Raw genomic sequence first — 23327 nt, 5'->3', positions numbered from 1 at the left:
CTCTACTCTGCCAGATAGTGACTGGAGGGAGTCCAAGTAGTGTGTATGTGGGGTGGGGGGGTATTGTTAAGGCCACGTTATGTTAAGGATCTGGATATATTCTTACCATGTGTATGCCAAATCCAAAAATTTCATTACTTCATACAGCATGTCCCACCCACTTTTTCTTACAACTGAATACACCATGAATTGTCAAACTAATAGAGAAAGCTAATCTGCGAAAAGATCTAAACTCCCAAACACTTCACTTCCTAGTTTCTTTTACAAATATACGTGGTCTCAATTCTAATCTATTTCCATTTCTATATCCATCCCAATTCTAATTTGTGTCCATTTCATTCATCTATGTCCAAAAGTGGCCATTTCCACTTGCAGTCTACCAAACCCATGTATTTTTTCCTGACAGAATCTCGGTTATCGTTTGATTCAACTATTGTTATCTCTCACTTGCTCAAATTATTGGCTTTATGATTCCTTTTGCCTCAAAGGTGGCAAAACAGACATATGCACAAGTATGTGCATATGTCTGTTCCGATATTTCCTTTCAGAGACTTAATAATTTGGAATCTCCTCTTTTCGATCTTCTCTGGCTTAAAATCTCTGTACCTCATTCTGTCAGATTCATCTGTTGTCTCTACCATTCTCCAAACTCCATTAATCACTTGGAGCTCTTCCACTTACTCTCCTTGTAACTTGAATTTCTCCACTCAACTTTCCTAAAAGTGGGTTAATTTTAATGCTCAACTCCAGCTGGCTTCCGTTCTCTAGTCACACAGACCCAGCTGGTCGAGATGCTGAGGCTTTTGCAATTACTAATGGCTTTGCACAGATTGTTCATTTATCTACAAGAATACCGGACAATCCTAACCATGCAGCCAACACGCTTGATCTTTTTCTCACAAACAACCCTTCTGAGTACATAGTCAAAATGAGAGGTCCTTTAGGCACCTCAGATCATGACTATTCCCAACCTCATGTTGTTTAGCATTACAAGAATGTAAAATGGGATGACCTGCAAGATTTATTTTCTTCTTTTCCTTGGTTGGATTACTCTTTCAAAACTTCTGATGTCAGCATTTGCTCAGATCGTGTCAGTGAAATTATTCCTGCTGGAATGGAATCCTTTATCCCACACTCCACTTTAAAATCTCGTCTTTTATCTAAACCTTGGTTTTCCAATAAACGTGCTAAGGCTGTTCAAGAGAAGAACATTGCTATCTCATAGACATACTGTTTCTGCTGCATGCCTTTTCTGCAGATACTTCCATGGCCACTGTTCTTATGAATTCGCTTCTATAATTCCCACTCTCTCTTTCAAAACAGTCCGAACACGTGCCGCCACCATCCATTTAATGTCCAACTTCAAACTCACAGAATCAACTTTTCATCTCCCTCGTTTATTCTTTCAACTGCTGATTTATGGAACAACCTTCCTTCATACGTATTTCCTGAAAATTACAGTCTACAGAAGTTCAAGTTAATGTCAATAAATATCTTCTTTCATCTTCTCAACCTCCAACCCAAGCACATTACTAAGTACTGTAGGTTCTAATACCTCTCGTGTTTGGGGTTTTCATTAAAAAAAAAAAAAAAAAAACCCTTAGTCACGATCACCTTGCAGGTGCCTAGTCTTCAGATGCTGCAATTTGCAAAACTGAAGCCTTTATTGGTAAGAGAAACCAATTTGTTCCCCATCACAAAACTTGTTGCCCTTCTCTGTGCCCATTTGAACAGCTCTACATCCTTCATAAAATGAGGCTTCCAGGTACGTGTGTGTGCGTGTGTACGTACATTACAAAGTACTGTAGGTTCTAATACCTCTCGTGTTTGGGGTTTTCATTAAAAAAAAAAAAAAAAAAAACCCTTAGTCACGATCACCTTGCAGGTGCCTAGTCTTCAGATGCTGCAATTTGCAAAACTGAAGCCTTTATTGGTAAGAGAAACCAATTTGTTCCCCATCACAAAACTTGTTGCCCTTCTCTGTGCCCATTTGAACAGCTCTACATCCTTCATAAAATGAGGCTTCCAGGTACGTGTGTGTGCACGTGCAACCCTGCTAGCAAACTTCCTTCATATCATTGACAAAATCCTCACGTGCCACTGTCTCTGCTGCTCAGAGAACTTCATATCTGCTTACACAATTACCCCCAGGTCCTTCATTTTCCATTACGCTGAGTGTAGTAACACACAGTTTGTACGTTAATCTGAGATTACTGCTGCCCTAAGCAGTATCTTTTATTTGCCAATGTTAAACTTCAACTTCTTGAGGTTGTCACAGACATTCTCTCAGATATGCCAGACAAGCTGCACTTGCTACCTGGGAGTCTAAAACGCTGATAGAACTGATATTCGGGTGTCACTCAAGAAAAGTCGACCCAATTTCGGTAGAGTCCGAACGGTCTGTGGCAGCCAAATCCTATGCTTGCACCTTCACGATGGTGGGACTGTTAGTAGTCCTGGCAAAAATCTCCATGCACAAGTACATGGTGGGTGACCATCCAGGTGTGAACCAATGTAAGCAGGGGTCGAGGTGTGGCGCCCACACCACATGGAGGAATGCCGCCCCTCTATGTTACTAGGCAGTACTAGGTGGTAGATGACCGTCATCAACCAGTGCAATACCACCACTTTGCTTATTAGAGGCTTGAAGTGGTGGAACCCATTTTTAGTCTCTAGAGCTAAGTTCCAGTCAACCCTTCCCTTTCTCTTCCATCATGCAGTATGATTGATGACTTTTGAGGTTATGATGAACATTGTGGAGAGATCCAATATTCCTTTCATTTCGAGGGTACAGCTCTAAAACGGTGTTCGCAGGCCGGCCGCTAGTTAGTACACTGGACTGACCGAACCTATTGGTAACTCTCTAGGAGGCTTCCGTAATAGCTAGTGTATAATCTTGCTACCTCTACTCTGCCAGATAGTGACTGGAGGGAGTCCGAGTAGTGGGTATGTGGAGAGCATTGTCGAGGCCACATTATGTCAAGGATCTCGGTATATTCTTAGATTGCCATATCCAAAAATTTCATTACTTCATACAGCATCTCCCACCCACTTTTACTTACAACTGAATACACCATAAATTGTCAAACTAATAGAGCAAGCTTATCTGCGAAAAGATCTAAACCTCCCAAGCACTTCCTAATTCATTTAACAAATATATGTGGTCTCAATTCTAATCTTAATGATGTCCATTTCCACTTGCAGTCTACCAAACCCCATGTACTTTTTCTGTCAGAATCTCAGTTATCGGTTGATTCAACTACTGCTCGTCTCAGATGCCCAAATTATTCGCTGTATGATTCTTTTCGCCTCAAAGGTGGTACTTGTGCATATGTCCATTCTGATATTCCCTGTCAGAGACTTGACAATTTGGAATCTACTCTCTTTGATCTTCTCTGGCTTAAAATCTCTCTTCCTCATTGTGTAAAATTCATCTGTTGTCTCTATTGTTCTCCCAACTCCACTAATCACTTGGAGCTTTTTGACTTCTTCTCTTCGCAACTTGACTTTCTCCAGTCCAACTTTCCTAACAGTGAGATAATTTTCCTTGGTGATTTTAATGTTCACAACTCCAGCTGTCTTCCATTTTCTAGTCACACCGACCCAGCTGGTCGAGATACTTAGACTTTTGCAATTACTAATGACCTTGCACAGATTGTTCATTTACCTACAAGAATACCGGACGATTCTAAACATACAGCCAACACGCTTGATCTTTTTCTCACAAACAACCCTTCTAAGTACACGGTCGAAGTGAGAGGTCCTTTAGGCACTTCAGATCACAACTTGGTGATTGTCTCTTTTCCGTGGAGCCTTTATCTCATGGCTGTTCCTAACCTCGTGTTGTTTGGCACTACAAGAATGCAAAATGGCATGACCTGTGGGATTTCTTTTCTTCTTTTCTTTAGTCGCATTACTGTTTCAAAACTTCTGATGTCGTTTGCTGATCCTGTCAGTGAAATTATTCTTGCAGGAATGGAATCCTTTATCCCACACTCCACTTCAAAATCTCGTCCTTTATCTAAACCTTGGTTTTCCAATAAATGTGCGAAGGCTGTTGTTCAAGAGAAGAATGCTGCATATCGTAATTGGCTTGTTTCTAATTCTTCAGTTTCATTTTCTGCCTACACTGCCTACAATTACTCGCAACAGTTGTAAAGCAGTTATTAATCAGTCCAAACTAGTATTTGAACAGGCTAAGAGCAAAAAACTTCCTTCTTGTCCTAATGGTAGCCGAGCATTCTGGTCCCTTGCCAAAGCTGTTGACCACAACTTTTGCCCATCTCTGCTCCCACCTCTATCCAAACCAGATGGTTCTGTTGTCACTTCGGCCAAGGATAAAGCTGACTTGCTAGCATCCCATTTTTCTTCCAACTCATATATTAATGATCTTGGTAAAACATCTCCCACCATTCCCAGCACGCTCCATTCAATGCCTCCTGTGGTCTTCTGTCAAAAGGATGTCAGAAGGATTTTGACGAATCTTGATGCTAAATAAGCTCCAGGTATTTCTCCTATTGTTCTCAAAACCTGTGCTCCTGAACTTGCTTCTCTTCTTTGCCACCTTCTTTCACTTTCTTATTCCAAAAGGTGTTTTTCCTTCTGCTTGGAAATTTGCCCATATCCAGCCAGTTTCTAAAAAGGGTGACAAATCCCTCCCATCCAATTATCGTCCCATTGCAATTATTTTACTCTCTCTAAAGTAATGGAGAAATCAATTAACTGCCAACTCTTAAACTACCTAGAAACCTTCCATCTGATCAACGATCGCAGTATGGGTTCCATTAGTGTCGATCCACTGGTGATGTTCTGACTTATGTTACCCATTTATGGACTAATTCAATGAAACACAAGTAGTTGCTCTTGACATCTCAAAGGCTTTCGATCGTGTTTGGCATAAAGGTCTTCTAAACAAGCTTCCATATCTTATGGTTTGCCAACTGTTTTTAGTAATTGATTATCCAGTTTACTCTCTGATCGCTCACTGAGTGTGATGGTAGATGGCTCTCTGTCTTCTAACTTCTAAACTAATGCCGGTGTCCCCCAAGGTTCAGTTCTTTCCCCACTCTTTTCCTCTTGTATATTAATGACCTTCTTCCATTGACTGGAAATCCTATCCATAGTTTTGCCGATGATAGCAAATTGCATTCCACTTTCCATTTTGAGAAACCTTGCCCTGTTCAATCAGCTTCAACCTCTCGAAAATCTGCTACCTATTCCTTAAATGCCGATCTTCAGGTAATTCTCCAGTGGGGCAAAGACAATTTAGTTGATTTCAACCCTTGTAAAACTTAGTCTTGTCTTATATCTCGCAAAAAGGATTCTTCTGCTCCTATGCTTATCTTTAGTGACACTCCGATTTCTAGGCAAAATGATATATCTATTTTGGGGATTACCCTGACTTCTAATCTCTCTTGGCACAAGCACATTACAAATATTGCTTCCTGTGCATCTAAAAAACTTAGTTTTCTCTTTCGCTCTCGGCATTACTTTTCTTCTAAACAGCTGCTCACTCTGTATAAATCGCAAATCCGCCCTGCCATGGAATATTGTTGCCATATCTGGGGTGGTGCCCCCAAAATCTCTCTCAGGCTTCTTGATTCCATTCAGAAGAGGGCAGTTAGGTTAATTAATGATTCATCTCTAACAGAGTCTCTCCACTCACTGTCTCATAGACGTACTGTTTCTGCTGCATGCCTCTTCTACAGATACTGCCATGGACCCTGTTCTTCTGAATTGGCTTCTATAATTCCTGCTCTCTCTCTCTTTCAAAACTGTCCAAACACGTGCCGCCATCAGCCAACATCCATTTACTGTCCAACTTCAAACTCACAGAACCAACTTTTCATCTTCCTCGTTTATTCATTCAACTGTCGTTTTGTGGAACAACCTTCCTTCATACGTATTTCCTGAAAATTACAGTCTACAGTAGTTCAAGTCCAATGTCAACAAATATCTTCTTTCGTCTTCTCAACCTCCAACCCAAGCACGGTACTAAGTACTATAGGTTCTAATACCTCTCATGTTTGGGGTTTACTTTAAAAAAAAAAAAAAAACTTCAACTGCCATTTCTCAACCTAATTTTTTGTCAGCCTAATTTTTCTAGAACTTGTTGCAGTAGCTTACCTCGATTACTGTCATTATCCACCCTCAAAACTTTTGTAACATCTGCAAACTTAGATATTAAGTATGATATGCCTTCATCAGTATCATTATTGAAAACAACATTGTGCCCACCACTGAACCCTGAGGAACCCACTAATAGCATTAGTTCCCAAAGAACAGTGCCCATTGATAACCCCTCTTCGTTTTCTCCCACTCAACCAACCCTTGATGTGTCTTGCCCTTAATCGAAATTGCTCCAGTTTAAACAGCAATCTTTTAATTGCAATATCAACCCCCACCCCAACTTGACTATTGCAATGGGGAAACCAACTCAGTGAACCTGCCTCTAACCCCACCCCCTGCTTACTGACACCATTCTATCCCGTTTGGTGGCTGGCGCCTCCGTAGCCAGGTGGGAAGGAGCAGCAGTGCGTAGCACACGCTTCTTGATTAGACCGGGGTTCGAGCCCGTCACCACCAAATACGGAGGATGCGGAAAGGTCAGGGAATGACCACCGCATATTACCGGAGCAATATGGCCTTAGTTGCTAATGCTCCTAAAAACCAAACAACAACATCCCTTTGGTGGCATGCCACCAATGCTGACACTGGCTAGTTTGGGATTACACTTGTGTGTTGATAACCGTATCAGCAATTTTCTTCCTCCCACATATGTAGGTCCCCCCTGGTCCTCTGACTTTGGTTCTCCCAAATCCATGGTCACTTGGCCAACCTCCACCACCCAACCCAAAGATTTTGCCTGGTTGGCCCCACACCTTAAATTTTTCTCTGCTTTTAACAGTTTCCCCCTTCTGTCCCTTTATTCTTCTATTTCTTGGATGCCTTCCTATCATCCACCCTCTTTACTTTCACCTTTTCTCCAAACTCAAACTATCACCCCTATTCCTCTTCCAGAGGGTTGTTGTTTTTTTTAACTGGATCCCTCACTGATAATCTTATATGACACAGAGGTTTAATCTCAGTCAGAGACCTTCCACACTCTACTGTCCAGCTGACTTCCCCATGGTGCTGGATGGAAACTGAGAGACCTTGAGCACCTGAGGCCAAATGGCTGGAGGATACCAACATAACCAAATACTACATGACACAGACTACACAATAAACACACACCTGGTTTTTACAGAGTTTCTGTGGCAGCACATCATATACGATATGAAGTGGATGAGACCCCTCGAGCTGCTTCACAAGAAATACTATATGGTATGAAAATTATTTTCTGATCAGTTCCTTTGTTACTGCATCATAATATCCAATCAGATTGTTCAGACAAGACTACTCCTTAACAAATGCATGCTTTGACTGCAGTATAATTGCATTTCTGTCTTGATAATCCTGTATTACTTCTTTAACCAGTGACTCCATTATGTTCCCTGAAACAGATGTAAAGCTAACAAGTCTGTAATTACTCATGTCACCTCTTGATCCCCTTGTATATATTCCATTGTATGCAAATGTGTATCCCCTTTGTAAATTGGGGATACATTTGCACTTGCACATCTCCAGTCCTGAGGTACCTCCTTTGCTGCTTCCCTTAATATAATTGGATAGTCCCATCCTTTAAGCCTTTCTTCCTAAGAGCAACACTTCATTCCATTCACTAATCTTGTTGCCCTTCTCTGTACTCGTTCCAACAGCTCTACATCCTTCTTAAAATGAGGCCTCCAGACCTGCATACAGAACTAAAGGTATGTCCTGACCATTGCCTTATACAAGGGGATAATCACCACCTTATCCCTGCTAGAAAAATTCCTGTATATCATTGATAAGACACCATGAGCTACTCTTGCAGACCATCTGCACTGCTCAGAAAACTTCATATTTGCCTGCACAATTACCCCCCTTCATATCTGCCTGCACAATTACCACAGGATTTTAAGCAAGCTCAGCATTGAGCTTGCTTAAACCATTCAAGGCCTTACACACCTCAATCAGATCACCTCGCAAGTAACCAATCTCTAGAAGCTGCAGTTTGCAGATCATAAGCCATTCTTCATAAGAGTGCCCCTTTGTTCCCCTCACCAATCTCATTGCCCTTCTCTGTACTCGTTCCAGCAGCTCTACAGTCTTCCTAAAATGAGGCCTCCAGAATTGTATACAGTATTCAAGGATGGCCTGACCATTGCCTTATACAAAGGGATAATCACTTCCTTATCCCTGGTAGAAAAATTAGATTAGCATTAGTAGAGGCATTTGATGCAAGAAAGCAAGCTTATGCAGCATCAGCCAAAAAAAAAAAAAAACAACTTCCGCTTCACCCCTCTGTTCGTTCAAAATACCTGTCCAGCTGAGCCTTAAACTTATTTAGGCTATCACCCTCCACGACAAGGGATGGAAATCTATTCCACCAACCAACCACCCGCTGGCTAAAGGCAAATTTCCGCACGTCTATCCTACATCTGTCTTTCCTCAATTTGAATTTATGCCCTCTCAGGTGATTATTCTGAGCTAGAGGAAGAATCCCATCAGCATTGAGCATGCTTAAACCATTCAAGGCTTTATACACCTCTATCAGATCACCTCGCTGGTGCCTAGTCTCCAGACACTGTAATTTGCAAAACTTAAGCCTTTCTTCGTTAGAGCACCCCTTTGTTCCATTCACTAATCTTGTTGCCCTTCTCTGTACTCGTTCCAGCAGCTCTACATCCTTCTTGAAATGAGGCCTCCAGCCCTGTATACAGTACTCTAGGTGTGGCCTGACCATTGCCTTATACAAGGGAATAATCACCTCCTTATCCCTGCTGGAAAAATTCCTGTATATCATTGACAATACTCCATGAGCTACTCTTGCTGCCCGTCTGCACTGCTCAGAGAACTTCATATCTGCCTGCACAACCACCCCCAAGTCCCTTTCATTCTCTACCACTGTCAGTGTAGTACCACAGAGTTGATACGTTGCTCTGGGGTTGCTGTTTCCCATGTGTAGTACTTTACATTTGTCAATGTTAAACTTCATTTGCCACCTCTCAGCCCATCTGCTCAACCTTTCCAGATCCTGTTGCAGCAGCATAGTGTCAGTAGTGTCCTTGACAACCCTGCCAACCTTTGTATCGTCTGCAAACTTGGACATTAAGCTTGATATACCATCATCAATATCATTTATAAATACAGAAAACAATAATGGACCCAACACTGAGCCCTGAGGGACTCCACTAATAACATTAGTTCACGATGAGCAGTGTCCATTGATTACCACTCTCTGTCTTCTCCCCCTCAACCACCCCTTTATCCATAGCAGCAATTTGCCTCCAATGTCACACTGCTCCAATTTGTGTAGCAGTCTTCCATGTGCAACAGTATCAAAAGCCTTTCTAAGATCCAAGTATATAATATCAAAGCTATTCCCTGCATCCAGTTCTTTTGTGACTGCATCATAGTATCCAATCAAATTGGTCAGGCAAGACTTCCCCTTAACAAAACCATGCTGTGTCCGAGCTATAACTGAAGTCTTGTCTAAATGATCCTGCAGTGCTTCTTTAACCAGTGCCTCCATTAATTTTCCTGGAACAGAAGTGTTAAGCTCACAGGTCTATAATTACTTGTGTCAGCCTTTGATCCTCCTTTGTGAATTGGGGTCACATTTGCACATTTCCAGTCTATGGGTACCTCCCCCGAGTCCAAGGAAGCTCTCATAATTATGGCTAAGGGTTTGCTTACTTCCTTTGCTGCCTCCTTTAATATAACTGGATAGATCCCATCCACCCCGGGTGCCTTTCTTGTGTTTATCTTCAACAATTTCTCCTCCACTTTACTCCCAGTTATTTCAAGATTCTGTAGCTTACTGCTAGAGTTGAATACACCTCTGCATTCCCCTCGCTGAATAACTCCTCATGTGTGAATGTCGATAAATTCCTGTATATCATTGACAAGATACCATGAGCTACTCTTGCAGACTGTCTGCACTGCTCAGAAAACCTCATATCTGCCTGCACAATTACCCCCCCCCCCCCGGGTCCATTTCATTCTCTACCACTGTCAGTGTTCTACCACAGAGTTAATATGTTACTCTGGGGTTACTGCTTCCCATATGTAGTACTTTACATTTGCCAAGGTTAAACTTCATTTGCCATCTCTCAGCCCATCTGCTCAACTTTTCTAGATCCTGTTGCAGCAGTGTACTGTCATTAGTGTCCTTAACAACCCTGCCAACCTTCATATCGTCTGCAAACTTGGACATTAAGCTTGATATACCATCATCAGTATCATTTATAAATACAGAAAACAACAATGGACCCAACACTGAACTCTGAGGGACTCCAGTAATAACATGTCCACAATGAGCAGTGTCCATTGGTTAACCCCCCCCCCCCCCTCTCTCTCTCTCTCTCTCTCTCTCTCTCTCTCTCTCTCTCTCATTCAACCATCCCTTTATCCATAGCAGCAGTTTGCCTCCAATGCCACACTGCTCCAATTTTTGCAGCAGTCTTCCATGTGCAACAGTATCAAAAGCCTTTCTAAGATCCAAACATATGATATCAAAGTTATTCCTGCATCCAGTTTCTTTGTGACCATATCATAGTATCCAATCAAGTTGGTCAGGTAAGACTTTCCCATTCTGTGTCCGAGCTATAACTGACGTCTAGATGATCCTGCAATGCTTCTTTAACCAGTGTCTCCATTAATTTTCCTGGAACAGATGTTAAACTAACAGATCTATAATTACTTGTTTCCCTTTGAACTTCCTTTGTGAATTTGCACATCTCCAGTCAATGGATACCTCCCTTGAGTCCAAGGAAGCTCTCATAATTATGACTAAGGGTTTGATTATGTCATTTGCTGCCTCCTTTAATATAACTGGATAGATCCCATCCACCCCAGGTGTCTTTTTTATGTTTATCTTCAACAATTTCTCCTCCAATTTCCTCTCAGTTATTACAAAATCATCTAGCTCACTGACAGTGTTTAATTCCCCTCTGGCATTCCCCTTCCTCAATAACTCCTCATGTGTGAATGTAGATGCAAAATACTCATTTAGTTTGTTAGCCACCTGAGCAGGTTCATCAACATTTGAACCATCAATATCCAGTGGACCAATCTGTTCATCCCTTTCCTTCTAAAGTTTTACTGTTTTTCTTTTGCATCCTTTGCCAAAGATTTCTCATAATCATCCTTTGCCTGCCTAATCGCCTTTGTGACTTGGTTACAGACCAGCTTATATCTTTCATAGGCTTACATGTCATCCATTAATTTATAAGTATACCATGCATTTTTATTCTCTGTCATATGTCTCATTAGTTCATCTGACTTCCATTTAGGCTTAAACCTTGAACACTTTTTTCTTAGTTGGTATGTAAAGCCTAGTAGCTTCCAAAATAAATTCTTTAAATGCCTCCCATTTTGAATTTTATGTTGGTAACATCATCAGTTATTCTCACCGTATAGAATTTAAATACTGTCTCACACCACTGTAGTTGCCTTTACGAAAGCAAAAGCCCTTCCCTTTACCCCCTGATGGTAGTCACCTCTTTGAGTAAATCCCATTCAGCACACTGTGATCATTGCCACCTATTGGTTCCTTTATCTGCAGATTCTTAATGCGTGAAGAATCGCTACTGATAATCAGATGAAGAGTATTACTCCCTCTAGTTGCGTCCCGAACATGCTGATGTAGAAGACAATCATCCAATAAATCCACAAAAGCCTTGCTAGTTTTGTAAGTGACCAACCCACAAATTCCAGTCAATATCCGGGAAATTAAAATCCCCCATTATAAGACTCTGATTTACTGGCCCACTCTGTTTCACTGTACAGTTTATTATTATACTCATCAGAGTCATTAGACCTATAGCACACTCCTACTCAGTTTTGATCTCCCACTGCTTATGTCACACCAGACTGACTTGACACTGCACTATCCAGTGATGTCAACTGGCTGCACTTCCTTGGATTTTATGTGTTTTTTTTAACTAATAGCATAATCCCTCCTCCCTTCCTATCCTTTCTGTACATATTGTACTCCCCAAATTCCAGTTCTGCGTTCCTTATATCTGTGTGACATCACGTCTCTGATATCTCAACAATATCTGCCTTTGATGTTTTGAGCAAATTCATCAAATTTATTTACCAAACTCCTAACATTGGTGTATACGCAAGTATACATGTGTCTTTTCCTATTCTTAGTTACCATAACACAACCCATGTATTTACTTGCACTACAATGTCTCCCAACAGTCTCTGAATTACCCTGCATCTTGTTTTCCAGGCTGCTGCTCATTCAAGTAGAAGCAGTGCAAGAAATCGCTTTCACCTCTGCCAGTGGCTACTGTTAATCTATTAGTCCTTGTATCCCCCCCAACTAGCAGATTTCTGACCAACCTAACACTGTGTCAATAGCATCAGCAAATATTCTTGCACCCTTTCTATTTAAGTTTGTCCCATCACTGTAGAAGCAGTCTCTCCTGTTAACAATTACAGACCAGGCTGAAAAAAATTCTACTCCTTGATCCTTGCATAATCTTTCCAGGGCCGTATTGATCGACAAGGCTGTCATCATATACTCCCTCCTATTGTGTCTGTGCAGAATTGCAGACTTTCAAATTAAACCCTAATTCACGGTGTTTTTTTCAACAGTGATCTGTACTTATTAAGTAATTCCACTGGTCTCCCACTCTTAATATCATTAGTGTCAACGTTTACAACAATATCACCTTTTGTGCCCTTAAAAGATGATATCTGCTCTACAACGTCATCAACCTTTGCTTCTGGCAGACATAGCCTGGTCCTGTTCTACCTATCCTTTTTACATACCATGTTCCCCATTTCCCTGACAGTTGAGTCACCGACAACTACTAGTTCCTGTGGGAAATATCCCCATGATGTCTGCATTTGATGAATTAATCAGTACTTCAAATTCATTTACAAATTTTTTTCTCATCCATAATGAACACTATAGTGAAAGATCACCATTAATTGGAGAACAAATGAAAAGGTTTGCACCTATGAAGACAGCTGTTATTACTTCATGTCAGCAATGCTTTCTGAGTAGTCTTCTGGCAATCACAGAAGAAGCTAAAAATCTTTGTTGGCATTGGAAGGCGAAGAGGGATGAAACAAAAGGAATTGTTTTGTGTAGTAGTTGGTTTAGTCATTTAAAATTTGTGTAAATTTGTTGTGAGGCTTTAGTGTGCTCAGAGTAGCAGAACAGGTGCTGGCTAATATAATAAGGAAGATGGTTATTTGATGGTGCTAGTGTTTAATATTGATGAAAGTGACTTATTTTGATGAAGAATGTTTGACTGTGTATACATTGCAAATTATTAAAAAACTGCACCAGGTTTATAGGTGCAGGAAGCTATAGATTGTTTAACTCTGCATCTTGAAGATAATTGAATGAGGGATTGCAAGTTGCAATTTCCTCATTTACAATAGAAAAAAATCCATGTACAATGAAATGCATCAACAGGTGTTCTCTTCCCATTTTTCCTATATTCAAGGCATATTTTGAGTGTTTCATCAGTCAGTTGAAGACAATTGCCAGGCCAGCAAATGACTTCGATGTTGGGATGAAATTCATCCACAGTTGGATGAATTTTATTCCCAACATCAAAGATATGCATCTACTGCCAAACAACTTCTGTGATGCAATCATTGGATCTGGAAAAGGGTTTAACAACCTCCAGGGCATAGTTGTGTGGATAATATGCCTCTAAGTCATGCTATCTATATAGGATATTTGCTTAGACTATCTGAGATATAGATGGAGATAGCAACCCAATGAATAAGAATGTATGTGAAATAACTTGTCCTCAATTTGTCAACAGCTTTCAAGGGTCCTAGTATACAGTTGGAAGAGACTACTAAAGTTGATCTTGCTCATCAGCTGCACCTTGAGTATGATGCTGAAGATGTGAAAATCTCCTTAATTCACATGGACAGCTGACAAATGAATAGTGAATAGAGCTGGAGGACTAGCTCTGTTAACTATTCATTTGTCAGCTCTCCATCATTCTAGCTTTTCTTCATAGCTTTCTGTGAAGAAGAGCTAGAATGATGAATGGAATTGCCAAAACTTTGCAACAAGAGAATAGCAGCTTATGAGATGATGAACCCCCAATGATACTAGATTCACCAAGGTCAACAAAACCATCCAAGATATACTAGTATTTTGTGTGTTCCATGTTTATTATTTATGTAAAAATTACACTAGACTTAAGCAGCCATTACATTAACAATATCAAAGCTTGTTTACCTGATTTTACATAATCCCCAAATTATGCATAGGACTGGGGACCAAGCCCTTGCATCAATCAAGGACTGTCTGTATTTCTTATTCCTGTATGTACGGCTTAGTACATATATTAAACAATGTTTGTGTTATGCAAGTGATGTTAATGAAATTTTCATGTTTGATTGCATTGTTTTATTTATATACTATTGTATACTAATTTGATCTTTATTTGATAGTCTCTAGAACACATAATGATGTCTACTAGGGAACCACTAGAATGGCATTTTAAACAGCTTGACCATTCAGTAGGATTGAGTTTCAAATCAAATTTTCATTTTGCTTTAGTAGGGCATTTAATAAAAGGTAAGGTGGTTTTACTGTACATGTTTGATTAAACTTGATAAAATATTTTTATTTACTCATATACATGAAAATCTCATAACTTTGAAGTAATGGATAATCTGATATCTTTTACTTCTCCCAATCAACAGAATCAGTCTTTGCATAATTTTATTATGTTTTGAAATGCTATTTGCTTTTTAATAAAATTTTCAGTTGGTGGTGCTTCTTTATAGCTGACTTTAGTCAGTCCCTAAATGCTTATGTTTATAATGGAAGTTTTTCATATTATGTTTGATTTGACAACGAGGAGATCATATAGATTTCAACTTTACCATATAGCATTTATCTTTATTGGGACACTCCATAGCAAAGCCTATTTATTGATCAAATAAAATAAAATATAATAATTTTTTTAAAAAATAATAAAAATAAATAAATTTTATTAAATTTTTAATAAAAATAAATAAAATAAATTAATAATAAAAATAAATAAATAAAAATTAGAAAAATAAAAATAAATAAATAAAATGTAAAATTGAAAAAAAAAAAAAATAATAATAAAAATAAAAAGAGAAAAGAAAAAAAGAGATGAAAAAGTGTGTATATATATATATATAATTACGAATAATAAAAAAATTACGAATAATAAAAATTAAAAATAAATAGGATAGGATGGTGAATATATAAATATCGGGTAGAAAAAGAAATAACAAGTGTATATAAGCTGTTCTAGGCGGCGTGAGCTCAACCTGGATAAAGCTTAGGATAATAATTATTACGAATAATAAAAATTAAAAATAAATAGAAAAGTCGGATTTGAAGTGCGATAATATGGATTATGGATCAGGGACACTGCAAGAGCAAAGGTACCCTACAACCACAATATATATACATAAAATTATTTTTATTGTTATGTGTAGAATTTAAATATAGAATTTAACTAGTGCTAATAATGAAAATACCGTGTATCCTGGTAGCGATATATGTGTTGAACAAAGGGTGGAAAAAAGAGAAAAAGAAAAAGTGTAACGATATAAAAAGAATGTAACGATATAAAAAAGAAACAAAATGCAAAATTTAAAAAAAAACAACGACCAATGTGGAAATAGCATTGCAGTATTTTTCACAATTTTTGTGTCTTCGTCAGAGGTCATTCACCAAAATTATGAAAAAGAACAGCAGTACTCTTACTTCTGTTTCTGACATGTTCTGTATGTCAAAGAGCACGTGTAAGAAGCCACGTGGTAAAAATAATTTAGAATACAAATTTAGAATAAATAAAATACAAGTTATGTAAAACTTGTGTGTTACTAATGTATTACATACAGAACATGGATGACCTTACAGAAGTAAGTGGACTGCTATGAAAGTGAAGACAAAGGAAGGGAGTGACCGAATGACAAGAACTTACCGCTACTGGACGGGTTGACAGAAAAGACTGAGCCGGAGGCTAACCCGTGTATATATTCGTAGAAACGCTAGCGGCGCCTAGTGGTAGACGAATTTGTTGTATGTATATTATGTAATTTGCGTATGCGGTGGAGTTGCTCAAACATCCGGGATAGATAAGAAATAAAGTATTTACGTCAGTTGTGTTAAGCATGTAACTGTGTACATTTAAGTTACAATCAAATAACAATTAAATAAATAAATCAAGATAGGTTTAAAAATAATTACAAGATAGTTACAAGGTAAATACACTGTCAGGCCAATCGGTGGGTACAAGTTTTCCAGACCGTAAGACACCAAAGAGGCCTAGTGTATTGTATTTACACTATATACATACTTGATGCGTATGGGAATAATTATAAGTTTATAATGCTGTTTATATTAATATCTATTAATTTCTTGTGCCTTAATATGTTAAGGGCTTTATTGATATGATGATGCAGATATGCAATAGGAAAAAGATTTTTGGTTAGTTTACTGTATAATATTCTGATGTTATCAATAGCTGTAGTTTTGTTGCTGCATATTGTTGCTATTCTGATGCATTGTGCTAGGATAACATTAGCATTAACAGGTACATGCTAATGTTATCCTACGTGTTTTTCCTTCTGCTTGGAAATTTGCTCATATCCAGCCAGTTCCTAAAAAGGGTGACAAATCCCTCCCATCCAATTATCGTCCCATTGCAATTACTTCTACTCTTTCTAAAGTAATGGAGAAATCAATTAACTGCCAACTCTTAAACTACCTAGAAACCTTCCGTCTGATCAACGATCGCCAGTATGGATTCCGTCCATATGTTACCCATTTATGGACTAATTCAATGGAAAGGTTCGGTGAAACACAAGTAGTTGCTCTTGACATCTCAAAGGCTTTCGATCGTGTTTGGCATAAAGGTCTTCTAAGCAAGCTTCCATCTTATGGTTTGCCAACTGTTTTTAGTAATTGGTTATCCAGTTTTCTCTTTGACTGAGGGTGATGGTAGATGGCTCTCTGTCTTCTAACTTCTCCACTAATGCCGGTGTCCCCCAAGGTTCAGTTCTTTCCCCCACTCTTTTCCTCTTGTATATTAATGATCTTCTTCCATTGACTGGAAATCCTATCCATAGTTTTGCCGATGATAGCACATTGCATTCCACTTTCCATTTTGAGAAACCTTGTCCTGCTCAATCAGCTTCAACTTCTCGAAAATCAGCTACCAATTCCTTAAATGCCGATCTTCAGGTAATTCTCCAGTGGGGCAAAGACAACTTAATTGATTTCAACCCTTCTAAAACTCAGTTTTGTCTTATATCTCGCAAAAAGGATTCTTCTGCTCCTATGCTTATCTTTAGTGACACTCCGATTTCTAGGCAAAATGATATATCTCTTTTGGGGATTACCCTGACTTCTAATCTCTCTTGGCACAAGCACATTACAAATATTGCTTCCTTTGCATCTAAAAAACTTGGTTTTCTCTTTCGCTCTTGCCATTACTTTTCTTCCAAACAGCTGCTCACTCTGTATAAATCGCAAATCCACCCTGCCATGGAATATTGTTGCCACATCTGGGGTGGTGCCCCCAAAACCTCTCTCAGGCTTCTTGATTCCATTCAGAAGAGGACAGTTAGGTTAATTAATGATTCATCTCTAACAGTCTCTCTCCACTCGCTTTCTCATAGATGTACTGTTTCTGCTGCATGCCTTTTCTACAGATACTTCCATGGGCACTGTTCTTCTGAATTGGCTTCTATAATTCCCGCTCTCTCTTTCAAAATAGGCCGAACACGTGCCGCCAACATCCATTTACTGTCCAACATCAAACTCACAGAACCAACTTTTCATCTTCCTCATTTATTCATTCACCTGCCGTTTTCTGGAACAACCTTCCTTCATACGTATTTCCTGAAAATTACAATCTACAGAAGTTCAAGTCCAATGTCAACAAATATCTTCTTTCGTCTTCTCAACCTCCAATCCAAGCACGGTACTAAGTACTATAGGTTCTTATACCTCTCGTGTTTGGGGTTCACATAAAAAAAAAAAAAAAAAAAGTAACAGTTCTGAAGTTTTTTCTGGGTTTATGAGCATAACTGTACTTACAAGAAATGATGAATCTGAAACCTGTGGGGTTTTTGTGGAACTTAGGTATGAAGTAAATATATGGAAACTTGTAATTATTAATGCTAATTTTTAATATTTTGCTGAAAGCAATTAATTTCTTAATGATTATACTGCTGTTATTGGTAATAGACTTGTAGGTGGCACTGCAATTTAGTTCTGCATTTAATGTTTGGAAATAAAAGGCTTTACAGATATTGTATAGTTGCATGAGGCTTTATCCACAGGAGTGGTGACAAAATTTTTGTGTAGATCTGCCAATTGTTGCTTTATTTTGTTAAAATGGGATTTTAATCTAGCAGATGGTTTTAATCTGAGATACTACATAACTATAAAACATCAATACCCATGTGGCATTGATGTTTTATAGTTATGTAGTATCTTAGCTAGTACTGAATTCATCCATAATTGGAAGGCTTCAATGGGGATGTTATAATGGTAAGAAAGTTAAAACAGAAGTTGAGCAAATCTTGATATAACTGTTTTTTGAAAAGTGTAAAGCTGATTTTAGAGTATAACCTATATTTGAAGCCATAAGACATGATGCTTCTTAGTTCCTGGTTGGGTATAATATTTAAATTCCCAGTTATGATATGACTAAAGTGTGTATCAACAAAAGGTTGGAAATTAGTCTGATGGCAAATACATCCATGGGAAACGGGCTCCAGATCATATTTATCCATGTTAATGGCTAGAGGTTTATAATTACAGGCTCTGAATCCAAATGGTTTAGCCTATCTGAATCTGGATATAATGTTAAAATTCTGGCAGCCAACAGGAAGTAGGTCAGCCAATTTATTTATGCAACTGTTAATGTTGAAGCATCAACATTAACAGCTGATGCATTATATTTAAATATGATGGTAGTTATTATCTTGGCTATTCTGATTGATGTTGGACTTTGTAATTTAAATTTACAAATTTCTGTTATAAGGTGAAATAAGTGTTCAGATATAAAATTAAAGGTGAGGGCTGAACCTGCAAAGAGCCTTTAGGATGCTATGTTTAGTACAAAATAGTAGATTGTGAATCTTCTGTACTTTAAAATGACTGTTGTCTCATTCAGTGATGGTCCTTTGAAAGTCACCTAGCTTGTATTTATGTGTAGAAATGTTTGGCTTGTGCTTCCTATAAGGTCTGGATTTACCAAAGCCTTTGATGACTTGAAATTTGTCATATATGCAAATTTCTATAATATTATTTGTGATGATTTTATGATGAAACTTATTATTGAGTCCATATGGAAAAAGTGTTTTTAACTTTAGCATAAATAATTCTTCCTGTCTGTTTCTGGCACTAGTCAGGTACTTGTGCTAGGATGGAAATATAAATGTTGGTAAAGCAGTGTGACTGGAAGTGAATGTACGAAGTTTCTTGCTCAGAGTTATGGTTATTGCAATTATTGTAATTCTTGATATCTGATCTATGTAGATTAAGCCTGAGCTGAAGTTTATTACCTGTTTTTCCAACTTATTTCATGTTGCAGGTGATAAGGTAAACCTCGTTGCTCCCTTTGCAGAGTATAGATTCATCAGTACTGTTGGAAACATTCTGCGGATGCACGTATGGGCATGTAAGACAGAGCTTGTTTGAAAATTTGTTAAATTTTAAATAGGAGTGGGGATCATCAGAATTGGAGGCTGTAGCCCCAACACAGTTCAGGCTAGTAGCATTAAATGCTGGTTTGCTCTGTGTGGTGTATGTTGCATGTGAATGTTGTAAGCTTGAGAAATGTGTCAAGGAGCTATACAGAGCATAACCCTCGGGTCAGATTTATGCTGCTTTGTCCATGTAGTATGTTATTTGTAAGATGACAATCCATAAAAAGCATGTAAACATAAGGACACGAATAATAAAAATCAAAAATGTAAATACAATAAAAAATAAAAATGCAGAAGGAGCCATAATAATAATATAATCAATAATATTCCAAAAACAATACCAAAGGCAAGGTGTCAAAAAATGGTGAGTACCAACCTAGTGTAGGAGATAAGGAGAAAACGTTTGTAAAAAATGTGTGTAGATCCATAGTCTCCAAAAAGTTTGTAAAAAATGCGACATAATTTTTATCCATAGTCTCCAAAAATTGAAAAGTCAGCAAAGTGAAAAAACTGAGTTGGATGAGAATATAATGCAATTCAAGACAGCATAAGCAATGCCAAGGCAATGCTTGTGAAATATATTATGTGATTAATAATAATAAGTTGTAGTGAAAAATCAGAATGGCTAAAAAAAAAAATAAAAATAAATAAATAAATAATATATTGCACTACTCATACACATCTTGATATAATATAATAGTATAACAATAATAATAATAATAATGATTATAATAGATATAAAAACACAGTAACTCTCATTTACACACACAAACAGCTGCTAACTCTCAATTTAGTCAAGCATTTGTTGAATGAGTTCAGTAGGCTATCAAAGATGTGGATCTAGTTATGTCCATTATCCCGTAATTGAAGGATGTCATCCAGTCTTCATGACTTGAATACACTGAAAAAATGTTGCTACCATCTTGTGGATGCTCTGTCAAGATAAAGAAGTGATTCCATTCTGAATGGTATTATATAATGGTGCAGTATTCCTAATAATTTATATAATTAATATATTTTTCCTTATTGTCTTGTGACTAGATATAAAATTTGAAAGGCATTAATCAAATTCATCACTATTATTCTCTTTAAAAAGCTTTTAAAAAAAGATTTTGTTGTTTTTTAATAACAGGTTATTTACACGTTTCTTTCTTTTCCTTCTGTCTTTCTTAGGATTTCGTCATCCCACTGCCACTACTGTTTCGCGAACTACCAGGGTCTTAAATACAGTTTTAGGTATTGTGGCAAAGCCAGAAAAAAGGTGATTTTTTTTTTTTTTTTTTTTTGTTTATGTTTTTATTTTCATTTTTTTCACCAGAGTTTCAGATATTATATTGCAATTTAGGAATGAACTTAAATGAAACTGCTTTTCGTTATATTTTTGTATTACGTAACAGCTAAAAAGGAAGGGGGAAAAAAGAAACTTGACACCTTCAAGATTAGTTTAATTCCCTATACAGTCAGTCCTCGTATAACATGATAGTTGTGCTCCTAGAAACCCTCGTGCAATGCAAAATCATGCAATATAAACAACAGGCCCTATGGGAAAATAGGGTTAGGTGCCAACCACCCAAGATTGAACACACATTTGTAACCAAAACATTATCAAACACGAATAAATAATCATAATAAAATATTTACGTATTTTATTACGACTATTACGTAATAAAATATTGCTAATGCTTTTGCTTCTGTCGTAAGCAAACTTCTTTTTCGTTTGATTTTCTATCCAAACAGATGACAGCCGTTCCATCTCTTCCAATTCTTTGTTTCTTAATCTAATGGATTTTAATTACACTTTGAGTTGTTCTTTTTGCTATAAAAGTTGTTTTTATTTTCTCTGCATTCTTTTTAATTCTTGGTGTTGCCTCATTTAGGCCTGTAGCATGTGCAATATCACATTGTCTTTCATTTCGCTCAAAGCGTTTCACAATTTCATATTTTTTCTCTATCGACAGAGGCGGACTGGCCATTAGCCTTACTGGAGAAACCCCGGTGGGCCAGAGGCCGGTGTGATTTTGGCCATAAACGCTAGTATGAGGCCACTACAAATTTTCCCGGGTAAGAATTTTTGATTTCTTTTCACACCTTTTAAGTATTTTATTCATTTTTAGGGAATAAAGCACAATTACAAAACAAGGAGGCATGCTTACATAAACAAAGCTGCACATGTGTAGCAACTGAATAAACCACACCTTAAAGGCAGAGATACACTATTAACACATCACATTTTACTAAAGCACATTTCTGGGGGTTACTACCATAAAACAATAAAAACAATTTCCAGTTGCGTTCCTGCTAGTGGAATCTGTTATAAACTGGTAGTAAAGTCGATCTAATTGCATTTGCGATTATACCGAGAGCTGGAATTGTGTTGGTTTTTACGTTATTATGGTGAAATGTGTTTCCCCTTCACTGATATAAAAAACATAAATACATTTTCAGAATCTTCTCTTCATTCCTATCGTGTTGCGTTCAGTTGAGATGATTCTGCGTTCGACTGCCATTTCTTGTAAACACAAAGGCGAATCGGTTCGCCTTTGTGTTTACATAAGCGAATTCGGTTCGTGTTATATAAGATATTGTTTCCCTATTTATAAATCATGTTATATGAGGACTGACTGTATCCAGATTTATCTTCAAGAGGAGTGATTATTCCCACCAAATGGCTAAAATGGCTAAACTATTATGCTGTCAGATCCACCACTGTTTAGGACCAAGAGTTTATGGAGGCTGACCAGTTGGTTTAGTATGGCTGTTGAAGAGCACAAGGAAGGGAGCATTCAAGTATTATCAGTGCTATCCTTGCCCTATATCCCAAACATATGAAAGTTATTAAAAAGGATAAGTAGGGTACTTTTTCCTCCAGGGTGTAACCCAAAGCAGAAGCACATCCTCAATTCAAATTTTAACCCCCTTTCCCACACACACACACACACACACACACACACACACACACCACACACACACACCACACACACACACACATACCAGGAGAGCAATGTGTAAGAACATATAACTACAGTCGATCTTTCCTTCACTTTAATTGGAAACTGATCATAAGGTTGAAATAGCATTACCGATACCAAATAACAAATAGATCTAATTTTTCTTTTAAATTCCCACATCATCATCATTCATTTTCAATCCACTGCAAGATGAAGTCCTCTCCAACAACTTTCCATTTCCTTCTGTTTTGTGCAATGGCCATCCATTTACTGTCCACAAACTCTTGAATTTCATCTGTCCATCTCCGTTGTTATCTTCCTGGTTTTCTTTTAGCTCCTCTTGGATACCGTTCTGTTATTTTCTTATTCCATCTGCCACGTGTCTTCGAGCTATGTTTCCTGCCCAAGTCCATTTGAGTTCTTTTGTTTTGATAAGAATGTCCTTTACTTGTGTTTGATTCCTAATCCATGTGTTTTTCTTCTTATTCAACAGTCTGATTCCTAATATAATTCATTCCGTTCTTTGCTGTGTAGTTTTCAGCTTCTCTTCCATTCTTTTGGTGAGTGCCCAAGTTTCACTTCCATAAGTCATGGTGG

The 23327-nt window shown here is 38.0% G+C and overlaps 1 protein-coding gene across 1 annotated transcript in view; it reads left to right on the top strand.

Moving 5' to 3' along the window:
• The window catches only part of Nf1 (neurofibromin 1), a 1111953-nt gene that overhangs the window by 937187 nt on the left and 151439 nt on the right, over nt 1–23327 (top strand). The window contains exons 50-51 of the mRNA XM_090369763.1: nt 14527–14653; nt 20956–21043. Of these exons, the coding sequence (XP_090225889.1) occupies nt 14527–14653; nt 20956–21043 (215 nt within the window). The remainder of the gene's footprint in view (nt 1–14526; nt 14654–20955; nt 21044–23327) is intronic.

Source organism: Mastigoproctus giganteus, chromosome 3 (genome assembly GCF_048544385.1).
Source record: "Mastigoproctus giganteus isolate SK-2022 chromosome 3, ASM4854438v1, whole genome shotgun sequence".
Classification (NCBI taxonomy): Eukaryota; Metazoa; Arthropoda; class Arachnida; order Uropygi; family Thelyphonidae; genus Mastigoproctus; species Mastigoproctus giganteus.
The sequence above is the reverse complement of the archived record's forward strand: the minus strand, read 5'-3'. Positions and strand labels throughout refer to the sequence as shown.